This window comes from Pelodiscus sinensis, chromosome 1 (assembly GCF_052426305.1).
Source record: "Pelodiscus sinensis isolate ZL-2025 chromosome 1, ASM5242630v1, whole genome shotgun sequence".
Lineage (NCBI taxonomy): Eukaryota > Metazoa > Chordata > Testudines > Trionychidae > Pelodiscus > Pelodiscus sinensis.
Window position 1 is genome coordinate 31189401 of NC_143052.1, and position 12150 is coordinate 31201550.

At 47.5% G+C, this 12150-nt stretch overlaps 1 protein-coding gene across 4 annotated transcripts in view; it reads right to left on the bottom strand.

Annotated features, from left to right (window-relative positions):
- Positions 1 to 12150, bottom strand: part of CELSR1 (cadherin EGF LAG seven-pass G-type receptor 1) — a 277024-nt gene that overhangs the window by 129253 nt on the left and 135621 nt on the right. For all 4 annotated transcript variants that reach the window (XM_075927708.2, XM_006120414.5, XM_075927707.2 and 1 more), the window contains exon 3: positions 294 to 516. In XM_075927708.2, coding sequence (XP_075783823.2) covers positions 294 to 516 — 223 coding nt within the window. The remainder of the gene's footprint in view (positions 1 to 293; positions 517 to 12150) is intronic.

The window sequence follows — 12150 nt, forward strand, 5'->3', positions numbered from 1 at the left end:
GAAACACAGTCAGTGCTTCATATTAGACACTGTATTTGTACAGGGCTGAACACAATGGGGTCTCACTTTTGGATACCCTTTGGGCACTACCATAATAAACAGGATTAATAAGTCTCAAGTAGTATGGTCCTGATTCTGCTCCCATATGAGTTGATGGCAGAATTCCTACAGTAACCACTTTCACATGTTTAACTTTGTGGGTTACTAATATACAGCACTTGGCCCTAAATCCAAATCAAGGAGCAATCTAGACTGAAATCTTTTGCTATCAAAATGGAAAGAAACAAACTTACATGAGGGAAACAGTGAAATGGAAGCGTTGCCTTAATCCTTTGAAGGTGACAAATGACTGTGGAGGGAAGCTTCTGGTTGTCATCTCACAGTAAGGTCTCTCATACTCTCCTGGGGGACACTCGCATTTGAAACCTCCTACCAGTAGATTAACACAGGTTCCTCCATTTTTACATACTCCTGGCACGCAGCGGCCAGAGCGGGAATTCACTTCGCAAGACTCACCTGGAAGAAGGAGAAACAAAGATCAGTAAGAAATACTTGGCACTACATTGCTACTACACAACAAATTGCCAGAGATACCAGTGAATGGGTGTACATCAAGTTAAGTAGTTGTAATTTCAGCAATGTGTACATGCTGCATTGTTTTTCAAATTTTAATTCTTTGCATAGTTCAGGATATTGTGTCCTTAGTGATCCATTTTTAAATACTTAACAATGCTGGCTCTGATTTTTAGGTTATTAGGCTTCTTTCAGAAATAGTGATAATTACATAAAAACCTGTTCACTTCTGGCCAACTAAAATGTGTGTCAACAGTTCCAGCATTTTACAGTTTTCAGCCAAATGTTCATTACAGACTATGAATGGTGTAAATAGATAAGTGTTCCATTTCCCCTTTAATGAAACTCGGTTTTATTGCAGGTATCATTGATTAAGCACAGTTGAGCGAGAAATATAATACTTTTAAAGTGTGTGCATTGATACAAATATGGGCAGGATACAGGTGATATGCATAGCACTTCGATTTTTTTCAGTGTCTCACAGACAAGAGTACAGTAACTTCATTCAATTGTTAAGTATCATGTGTACTGATACTTTTTTTTGTCTTCAAATGCTGGAATTTTATTCCATACCAAAAAAGACCCACCCAAAAACCCAAATAGTAAGATGTGTTAAATGCAAACACGCAAAATTCAGGAAATAGAAAAGGTAAAAGTTGGTAAATACAACCCTAGCCCTTATAACTTTTGCATGTGTTAAAATTTGGTCAAGACTGTCAAAAATGCTTAGTGAGTCTGTAGTTTACAAGGTCTGTAGGACAGTGGTTCCCAACCACCGGGCTATGGACTGGTGCTGGGCCGCGAACCACTGGCTGCTGGGTTGTGGCAGCTCTAGGGCTGGGATACACCGCCCAGCGCCTCCCCTCCTGCCGTGGCTGTTGGGAAAGGCATGTCCTGCCCCATCTCTCACCCAACCAAGGGCAGGGTCTCCTCCCAGACATGGAAGAGAGGTTCGCTGCACTGCGGGAGGGCCGCGCAGAGCCGAGCATGGCAGCCTTAGAGCAGTCATGACCCAGGCAGCGGCGCTCCGCTGGAGGTTGGGAGGCAGTGCAGGGCTAGGTGAGGGAGGCAAGGAAGACATTGAGGACTCCGGGGGCTGGCTAGTGCTGGGGGGCTATGGGAATGGGGAGCTCTAAGAGACAGGGTGCTGGCAGAGGGGGGCTCTGACGAAAAGCTAATACTGGGGAGACTCTGGGGGCAGGGCTAGTACTGGGGAGCTCTAAGAGGCAGGGGGCTGACATGGGGGGGGGGGCGGAACTGGGGTATCCAGGTGGGGAGCTGGCACTATAGGACTCTGGGGGCAGGGCTAGTAGTGGGGTCTACAGAGATAGGGGAAGGCTCTGGGGGGGTTGGGTGCATTGGGGCTCTGGAAGCAGGACCACTGGGACTGGGAGGGTCTGATGGTGGGCGGTTCTAAGAGGAAGGGAGCTGGCAGTGAGGTGTTTGGGATGGAGGGATGGTAAAGGGAGGCTGGCACGGGGGGGGGAGGGTTGGGTGCAGTGGACTTTGGGATCAGTGGCTGGCGCTGGGAGGTAGTGGAGGGGTGGGAGTCTTAAGGGGTTACGGCTGGCACTGGAGGACTGGCCCCAGGGCTGCAACTAACAGCCAGTTTCAGACGCTGCAGCTGCCTACCATGCTGTTTGCAGCAGCTCTTGAGGCTCTTGGTGGACCAACGGTAACATTTTTTTGCCTATATGCAAATGTGCAAATAAAATGTTGCCGGTACGCCAAAACATTTGTGAATGGGTTTGACGGTCCACGGTATAAAAAAAGGTTGGGAACCACTGCTGTAGGAGACACTTTTGAGCCTTTATACACCACACAAAATCTGCAAAGGCTGTTACAAAATTAACTGTTCTATATAAAACTAGTTATCTAACTAGGAATTATTTACCCCGTCTATATATGAATGTGGGTTGTGTGGTAACTGCCATTATTATGTTTGGGTATGTCTACACTACAGCGCTAATTCGAACTAACTTAGTTCGAATTAGTTTATTCGAACTAAGCTAATTCGAATTAGCGCATCCAGACTTAAAAACTAGTTCGAATTAGCGTTTTGCTAATTCGAACTAGCATGTCCACACTGAGTGGACCCTGAACCAAAGTTAAGGATGGCCGGAAGCAGTGCCGGCAGGACATCAGAGTAGGACTTAGAGCATGGAGCTGCTGTCTCAGGCTAGCCGAGGTCTGTGCTTAAAGGGACCCGACTCCCACCCCAGACAGACAGTTCTCAGGGGTTCCCCGCTTGCAAAGCAGTCCTGGCTTGGAGTGCCCTGAGCGCCCACACTCAGCACATCACAGCACTCGGCCATCAGCCCGGCTGCACTTGCCGCAGGCGGCCACCCGGGGGGGGGGGTTAATCGGGGGGCTGCAGGAGAGCTTCTACCCCGAGGAGCCCGCAGAGCCACCACAGTCCTCCCCATCGGGGGCTCGTATCCCATTCCTCCCTCACCCCCTTCCACTTACCCCTCCCTAGCCCCCCTTCCTGATGTACAAAATAAAGGACACGTGTGTTCAAAAATAGAAACTCTCTTTATTGAACAAAACTCTGGGAGACTGGGAAAAGGAGGTGGGAGAGGGGAAGAGAGAGGGTGGGAGAGGGGAGGGCAACTAAAATGATCAGGGGTTTGGAACAGGTCCCATATGAAGAGAGGCTAAAGGACTGGGACTTCTCAGCTTAGATAAGAGGAGACTGAGGGGGGATATGAGAGAGGTCTCTAAAAGCACGAGTAGTGTGGAGAGGGTGCATAAAAAAAAGTTCTTCATTAGTTCCCATAACAGAAGGACTAGAGGACACCAAATGAAATGAATGGGTATCAGGCTTCAAACTAATAACAGAAAGTTCTTCTTCACAAAGCAAATAGTCAAACTGTGGAACTCCTTGCTGCAGGAGGCTATGAAGGCTAGAACTATAACAGAGTTTAAAGAGAAGTGAGATAAAGTTATGGAGGTTGGGTCCATGGAGTGGTATTAGCCAGGGGGTAGAAATGGTGTCCCTGGCCTCTGTTTGTGGAAGGCTGGAGATGGATGGCACGAGACAAATGTCTTGGCCATTGTTTCAGTCCATCCCCTCCAGGGTCCCTAGTGTTGGCCACTGTCGGCAGACAGGCTATTGGGCTCAGGGTCGGGGGTCTCACTGGACCACCCTGATTTTCATACACACCTGCTCCTGGGTGGCCAGGCTGGCAGCTATCCTGCCCTAGACGGCCACTTTCCTGTGCCTAGTGAGGACGTCGTGGATGAGGTCCACGATGTCCGCACTAGACCAGGTGGGCGCCCACCTCTTGCGGACCTGTGCAGGCTCCCGGAAGCTGCCAGCCTGGTCCCAGGAAGAGGCGGAGGGCTGGGTGGCAGCGGGTGGCTGGCTCGAGCCGTGCCAGGTGCAGGGTCTGCTGGCTAGGTGCTGGCAGGCTTGCACCTGGCACGGGCACCGTAGCCAGCCCGTGCCCCTTTAAGGGCTCCGGGGCCGGGAGGGGGGCAAAAGAGTTTCTCTGGGGGTGCGCAGAGTGGCCACCAGGGCAAGCTGGGGAGGGCTAGCCTCCCACTAGTTCGAATTAAGTGGCTACACAGCCCTTAATTCGAACTAGTTAATTCGAACTAGGCGTTAGTCCTCGTGGAATGAGGTTTACCTAGTTTGAATTAAGCGCACTGCTAGTTCGAATTAAGTTCGAACTAGCGGTTTGCACGTGTAGCGCCTATCAAAGTTAATTCGAACTAACGTCTGTTAGTTTGAATTAACTTTGTAGTGTAGACATACTCTTTGATTATATCTACCCTGATCCTGCATGTAAAAAGTTATCTCAGGAACTAAAGTGAGTTTCATTCCAGAAACAGTGTGAGCTAACTAAACATAAAACAAAGCTGTGTGGTGCAATGCAACGGAAGACAGACATTTCCAACACTATAATATTTGTATAATTACTAGTCACAGGTCTATATAATTACATTTCTTCTTCAACCCTACTGGAAATCTTTATAAAGTGCATTCCTAGAGCATTCAAAACAATATTTAAGAAACTATGTCTCTTGCACTTACAAAACACCGCAGCATGCACAAATTTACTATTATCACTCAGCAAGTCAAATTCAGACCTGCGTTTAGGGTTGCCATATGTCCAGTTTTGAACTGGACCGTCTGGTATTTGAGCTTTCTGTCCGGGAAACAAATTGAGAAAATACTGGACATATAAATATGTCCGGTATTTTCTAATTAAGTAAGTTTCATTATTATCATGAGTAACAGTACGTAGTTGCGTACTGCCTGGCTGGTCAACATGCTCACACTGTGTCAGTGTGTCCACCAGCCAGGAAGTACGCAGCTACGCAGTAGAGAGGAGGGGAGCAGGCGCGTAGTGGGATGAAATCCTCAGGGTCGGACTCTCCCGTGTGCCCCGCCAGGACTGTGCGATGCGACGAGCCCCGCACCCCGACGGCCAGTCCCTCCCCGCTTCCCCTGTGGCCAGCCCTGCTCCTCCCAACCCCCTCCCGGCCAGCCCTGCTCCCTGCCAGCTGGTTCCCCTCCCCCAATCTCCTCCCAACCAGCCCTGCTTCCCGCCAGCTGGTGCCTTCCCCCGATCTCCGACCAGCCCCGCTCCCCTGCAATCCCCTCCAGGCCAGCCCTACTTCCTGCCAGCTGTTCCTCCCACCCCACCCCCCAATCTCCCCTGGCCATCCCCGCTCCCCTGACCTCCTCCTGGCCATCCCCGCTCCCCCACAATCTCCTCCCAGCCAGCCCTGCTACCCGCCAGCCATTTCCTCCCTGATCTCCCCTGGCCAGCCCCCCTCCCACATCTGAGATCAGGTGTGTCCGGTATTTTTTTGAAATCATCTGGTAACCTTAGTATCTGCTTGGAAATAATCAAGAAGCTGGTATCTTAAAAAGTACCAATTGTGAGGCATATTAGATCTAGCCAAACAACTCTCTTCCAGGGCTGCTAAATATTTGTATAAATTGGAATTATAAAAGAAATAGGGTTACCATCTTTCTAATTGCTGGTAATGGGACTGCCAAAGCTTTGTCCCCGCTCTGCCTCTTCTACCAAGGCCCTGAACCTATCGCTTGCTCCTCTTCCTCACTCCTCTGTTTCTCACTGTATCTCCTCTGCCTCTCTGCCCCCACTCAGCTGAGCTGAGTTAAGGATCTGGCATCTTCCTCCACCCTATGGTAATGGGATTTTTGGTGTCCAATCAGTACATCTGGCCAGATACTCCAGGGCCCTTTTTCAACTGGCCTTTCTGGTTGAAACCCAGGCACCTGGCAATCCTAAATGGCACCCAGGCACAGAAGCCAAAAACCAGACCCAGACAGGTAGCAATCTTAAAAAGGAATTTTTCACTCGAAGAAACAGAAACAGCAAAAGCCCCAGTCCCTCAACCAGAAGGCAAAAATCAAGGCCCTAATTTAGAAAAGCATCATTGCTGAGGAAAGCGTTTAAGATGGAGCTTAACTTTAAGCATGTGCTTTTCTGAAGCAGAGTCCAAGTTCTAAACTTTCATGTTATCAAGAATCCTCCAGGGCAGCTGAAAAGAGAACGATATACTTGACAGAAGAAACAAGGTGCAAATAGGATGCAGACAAATGGGGACAATCGTTTCCATTCTGACATGCTGTTGGAATGCCATGGTAATAGAGAGGGTTCTCAGAATACAGATTGAACCTGCCTGGTCCAGCACCCTCAGGGCCTGATTGGTCCTGGATGAGGGATTTTCCCAGGGGAGGTAATTTCTGGCCCTCTGCTGCAGCCACATCCCCTGCCCTGCCACACCACCGGGCTTTCTCTCTCCCCAGTACAGCCCAGCTGGGCCATGCACCAGCCTTCCTGGCACTCCTGGCAGCATGGCAGCTTCCCAGTTCCCTGTGCAGCCTAGCTGGGCTTCATGCTGGGCTCCCACCTCCCTGCTCTGCAGCATGTTGGGCTCCTGGCCGCCCCTCCCCTGCAGCGCACCAGGAGCCTCCCCACAGCATGCTGGGACTCTGATCCTGCAATATCCATGGTCCGATGTTGCCAGCCCAAAAGATTCTAGTTAATAGAAGTCTCATCTGTATACAAGTATACGCTTTTATTCATTAATCCGTCTGCGTTAATTCTTCTATGCAACAAGAGTTCATAGGCACCGCAGGTTGCCGATTTGGACACAATTACAATTCCTGTTTATAGCAGACAAGTGTAAACTCATTTAGTAAACCACAGAAAAGGAGGTCTTGTCTGAAATCGGGGATCTGCAATGGTGATCAGAGAACTGGGGGATGTGCACTGCAGTAAGGAATGGCTGTTTCAGCTGGCGCTTATAGTTTAGTACAGGCAGTCCCCGACTTACGCGGATCCGACTTACGTCGGATCCGCACTTACGAACGGGGCTTTCTCGCCCCGGAGCTCACAGGCAGCGATCTGCCACCTCGACCTCCGGGGCGAGAAAAGCTGCTCCCGGTGCCCCTGGTCTGCTGGAGACCGTCTCCAGCAGACCAGGGGCACCGTGAGCGGAGCCGCAGCGGCGGCGCGGTCCCGCGCCTCTGAGGCTTTGCCAGAGCAAAGCCTCAGAAGGGCGGGAACCCGCCGCTGCTGCGGGTTCGCTCCCGGTGCCCCTGGTCTGCTGGAGACGGTCCCCTGGTCTGCTGGAGACGGGAGCGAAGCCCCAGCCGCAGCGCGGTCCCGCGCCTCTGAGGCTTTGCCAGAGCAAAGCCTCAGAGGCGCGGCACCCCGCTGCCACTGCGGCTTTGCTCCCCGTGTCCCTGGTCTGCTGGGGGGGGGGGGCGCAGCTAGTGTGCCCCCGCCCCCCCAGCAGACCAGGCTTTTGTTACCGGACCCTGGGGCAGAGCAGCTGGGGCGCTGCCGGTTGGTCCCACAGCGCCGCTCTGGGCACTACTGGACCAACCCGGCAGCACCCGAGCTGCTCTGCCCCAGGCGTCCTGATTCAGCCGCTGCTGGTCAGTTTCAGCAGTGGCTGAATCAGGACGTCTGGGACAGAGCAGCTGGGGTGCTGCTGGGTTGGTCCAGTAGCGCCGAGGAGCGGTGCTACTGGAGCAACCCAGCAGCACCCCAGCTGCTCTGCCCCAGGCGTCCCCAAGTCAGCCGCTGCTGCAACTGAACAGCGCTGACTACAGGAAGCCCGAGGCAGAGTTGCTCTGCCCCAGGCTTCCTGGAATCAGCGCTGATCAGTTCCAGCAGCAGCTGACTTGGGGACGCTTGGGGTTCTTAAGTTGAATCTGTATGTAAGTCAGGATTGGTGTCCAGATTCAGCCGCTGTTGAAACTGATCAGTTTCAGCAGAGGCTGAATCTGGACGCCAGTTCCAACAGAACAAACCTACAGTCCCTATCTTGTACGTAACCCGGGGACTGCCTGTAGTCTGGTTTATGACTCAGCCAATCTGCCCCTCACTTTTATTAGCAGCCTTTTCTCTGTTAATGTAATTTAATAATATTTCCTATATTGCTTGTGTTTGAGGAATTACTAAACATACTTCTTACGTATCACAGCTCCATGAAATCAAAGCAGGGAGTATAATGCAACATTGAGCTTTAAATAGTAGAAAATGTAATTGAGTCTTTTCTACAGTGAAACCTAGAGTTTGCCCTTTTGGATAATTCTGCCTTATGCGTGGGTACCATCCCTCATCCAGACTTTGAGAAATCTTTAATAAGAGCCAACAACCACTCCATATAAGTCAATTTATTTGTAAATACCTAGAGGATTATAGGGTTATAAGGAATAATCAGAACGTATTTGTCAAGAACAAATCAAGCCAAACTGTGAAGGCTGTGAAGGCTAGGACTATAACAGAATCCATAAAAGGCTATTAGCAAGGGGATAGAAATGGTGTCCCTGGCCTCTGTTTGTCAGAGGCTGGAGAAGGATGGCAGGAGACAAATCTCTTGATCATTGTCTTTGGTCCACCCTCTCTGGGGCACTTGGTGCTGGGCACTGTCGGCAGACAGGCTACTGGGCTAGATGGACCTGAGGTCTGACCCAGTAAAGCCGTTCTTATGTTATGTTCTTATGTTCAAACAAACCTAATTTCCATCTTGAACAGATTAACTGGCCTAATGGATAAGAAAAAGCCATACACATGATATATCTTGATTTTAATAAAGCTTTTGACACAGTCCACACAACATTCTTATAAGCAAACTAGGGAAGTGTGGTCTAGGTGAAATTTCTAGAAGGTGGGTGTGCAATAGGTTGTAATTCCAACTCAAATGATGGTTATTAATGGTTCTTTGTCAAACTGGGAGTTGAAAGAGAATATCTAGTGGGATCCTGCAGAGGTCAGTCTCTAGGGTTTGGTGCTATTCAAAATTTCCCATAGTGACTTGGAAAACGGAGTGAAAAGTATGCTTATAAAATCTGTGAATTACACCACAGTGGAAGAGGCTGCTAGCACTGTGGAGGACAGGACTAGAATTGAAAAAATCCTTGACAATGTAGGCAAGGTTCCCTCTAAGGTGCGCGCCTGCACACATGCACACCAAAAATTTCAGATAGGAAAACAGAGAAGGAAATCCCACTGCCTTGTCAGAGTGCTTTTATTTGATCTTCTAGGAAGGGTTCCACTGTATAACCAAATGAAGCAATCTTACAGATTTGATTTATCTGTAAGATATGGTAGGTGTTAAAGATTTAAACAAAAATACTAATGATGGTAAAATTTAAAATAAACAAACCATGGATATTTGCGGGTTTTTTTTAAATTGAGAGAATAGGCCCATAATTGCAAATAAAACTGTAAGCAGAAATATTAGCTTTTCATCATCAAACTGTATACTAATTTAAATCAATGAATGAGTTTTTACATAAATGCTCCTGGTTTGGTAAGTTAAATTAACTCGACAATGACAAAGCATAAAGACAGTAACTTTTCTAGAAACAACAACTTTGTGATATTGAAAAAAATAAGTATCATTCTATGACTATGCTAATTGGATATATTGTATTAAACAAGCTGCACTGAATTGCTTTTTTCCCTTTTTCTTTTTTATTATGCTCGATATAGATTAATTTTCACTCAGTATCTGTAATTGCTTCACCTGGGCTACAGGCTGTTTAGTAAATGGGCTGCAATTTCAGGTCTAAAAAGAAATACATTGCCTGCATTTTACTGGAAAGGAGAGACACCAAAGAGTAGGGCACTAAAGTTCTTTCAAAAAGAAATCCCCAGTAACCAGTATTCTTGAAGGAGAACCAACAATTTGCAACTCTCCTTTATATCTTAAAAACCTCTCTTCCTTCCCCAGCAAATACAACTGAAAAATGACTCTGGTGATGGTACTGAAACAATTGGTACACAAACCAACCAACCATACAAATAAAAGAGGGAAATCTTCACAGAGCAATAAATACCTATTTTTAAAACCTATTCCATTAATGTGAAGTCTTCACTCCTTCTAAACTTTGTACTGATTGGCAGAAAGCCTAAGTAACATGAGCACTCAGGGGAGAAATAACCAAGCAACAAAATCTCTAAAGCAGGACTCTTACCTTCTATTAACATTAAAATGGATTCCATTAGAATCTCATTAGTCATCCAAGTTAAACATTGATAGACTATGTGAATAGCCACTACAAGGAGTTGGTGGTATGCAGTTACAGTAAGTAAGGAAACTGACTTCTTGCAGTTTCAATCTTGTTGATGCCTGTTTAGAAGTAAGTGAGGCTCTTTGGTGAGGCAAGGAAGACCACGTCCAACATAATGAACAAAGAATGTGATATACAACCTGTAAAAGGAATTTCTTCCTTTCCAGTCTACTCTGCAGGTGTCTAGTTTATATTCTCCACTCACTTCATATACAGGAGTAGTGCAGAACATGCATCAGAAATCTGTACTGGGGATAAGAGATACCTGGAGGCAAATTTATGCTTGGTGACATGAAAAGTACGGAGCCCAATTCATGACTTCACTCCATCAGGCATGAATCTAGCTCTCAGTGCGGAGTGGAGAATTTTGCACTAGCTCTGGGTATGTTTCATCTACAAATTAAAACGTTGTAAAAATTTTCCAACTTTACGGAAAAAATCATACACCAGTGAAGCAGAGAAAGGGACCAAGCCAGCCAGCTGGAATGAAGAAGAGGATGGATTCTGTAGTGTAGACACTGTCAGAGAACTTGTGAATGTGAAAGCCAGGAATAACAAAAGGAAAGAAACACACACAATTGTGTCTTCTCTTAGGGTACGTCTACACTGCAACACTATTTTGAAATAACTAGTACTATTCCAAAATAACTTAGTCTGCATCTAGACAGCAGGCAGTTATTTTGAAATAGTGTCAAAATGCTGTCAAGCTGGATGACTTCTTACTTTGACTCTTGTAACCCTCATTACATGAGGAGTAAGGGAAGTCAGAGGAAGAGTGCTCTATTTCTAAATAAGTGCTGTGTAGATGCTTCCTATTTTGAAATAAGCTATTTTGAAATAAGATACACAATTGACATAGCTCAGTCTGCATAGCTTATTTTGAGTGAAGCCCTGCAGTGAAGACACATGGTTAGAGTCTATGGGTAAAATCCTGGCCACACAAAAGTCAATGGCAAAAAAATTCTCACTGTCTTCATTGGGGCCAAGATTTAGCTCCATATGTGAAGAAACTGCCTCCACCTTTTTTTTAAAGATTGACATTGATATAAACTACATTGGGATTGATTTGTATCTGTTTACAGTTATAGCTGAAAACAAACTTATCAAGGATTGTTTTGGGAAATAGATTTACCATTAAAAATTAAAATACTGCCAAGGTCCGTATTCTCCTTCCTCATATCATCATCTCTGGATCTGGGATCACTGTACTAGTGGGCATAACGAGCAGTAAAACTCTGAACAGGGAAGGATGAATTATGTGATAATTCATACTGTCGCTATGTCAGCTTTATACACAGTCATTGCACCCATCCACGTCTGCCACTTATGCCTTTTTCCACAGCACTTTCTGCACATGCAATGCAGTCTTCATCCCAGTCCACTACCTCCCCACTTTCAAGCCCCTCCTAAAGACTCACTTCTTCTATGCTGCCTGGAAGTGAGCCAAATTACACACGCAGGGCCTGATCCAAAACTCATCTGCATTCAGTGGCAGCCTGTCAACTGTCTCCAACAAAGGATGTAAAAGTGTAACCGTTTAAACTGTTAATTGATAAGAATCAGCTTCCATTACAGTTACACGTTTGCTCCTTTTATACTGCAGTGCCCATAGAAAAGCCTCCCTGGGAGTGGGGCTGGCAGCCCCTGATGGTCCTACTCCCGGGGAGCTGGCTTCGCTGTAGGCTCTGCAGTATAAAGCAAATATGGCTTGAGAGAGATCTAAATATGGCTCTTTTGGAGTTCAATGGGGGGCGCGCCTGGGGGATGTGAACAAAGAATTATACTTCCACTTACCCCCTCAACAGCAGCACTCACCTTCCTTGCACCTTGAAGATAAACTGCTGCTGTTGGTGGGCTTGTGAGAGGAGAAGGAGGGGGACCAGGGCCGCATGCCTGGCTGAAGCCAGCTGCCGTGTGGCAGCTCCGGAGTTGGGGCGGGGTACACGTGGAGGGCGGCTGCCAGAGCTGAAGTCAGCTTTTCACAGTGGCTCTGGAGGCCAGGG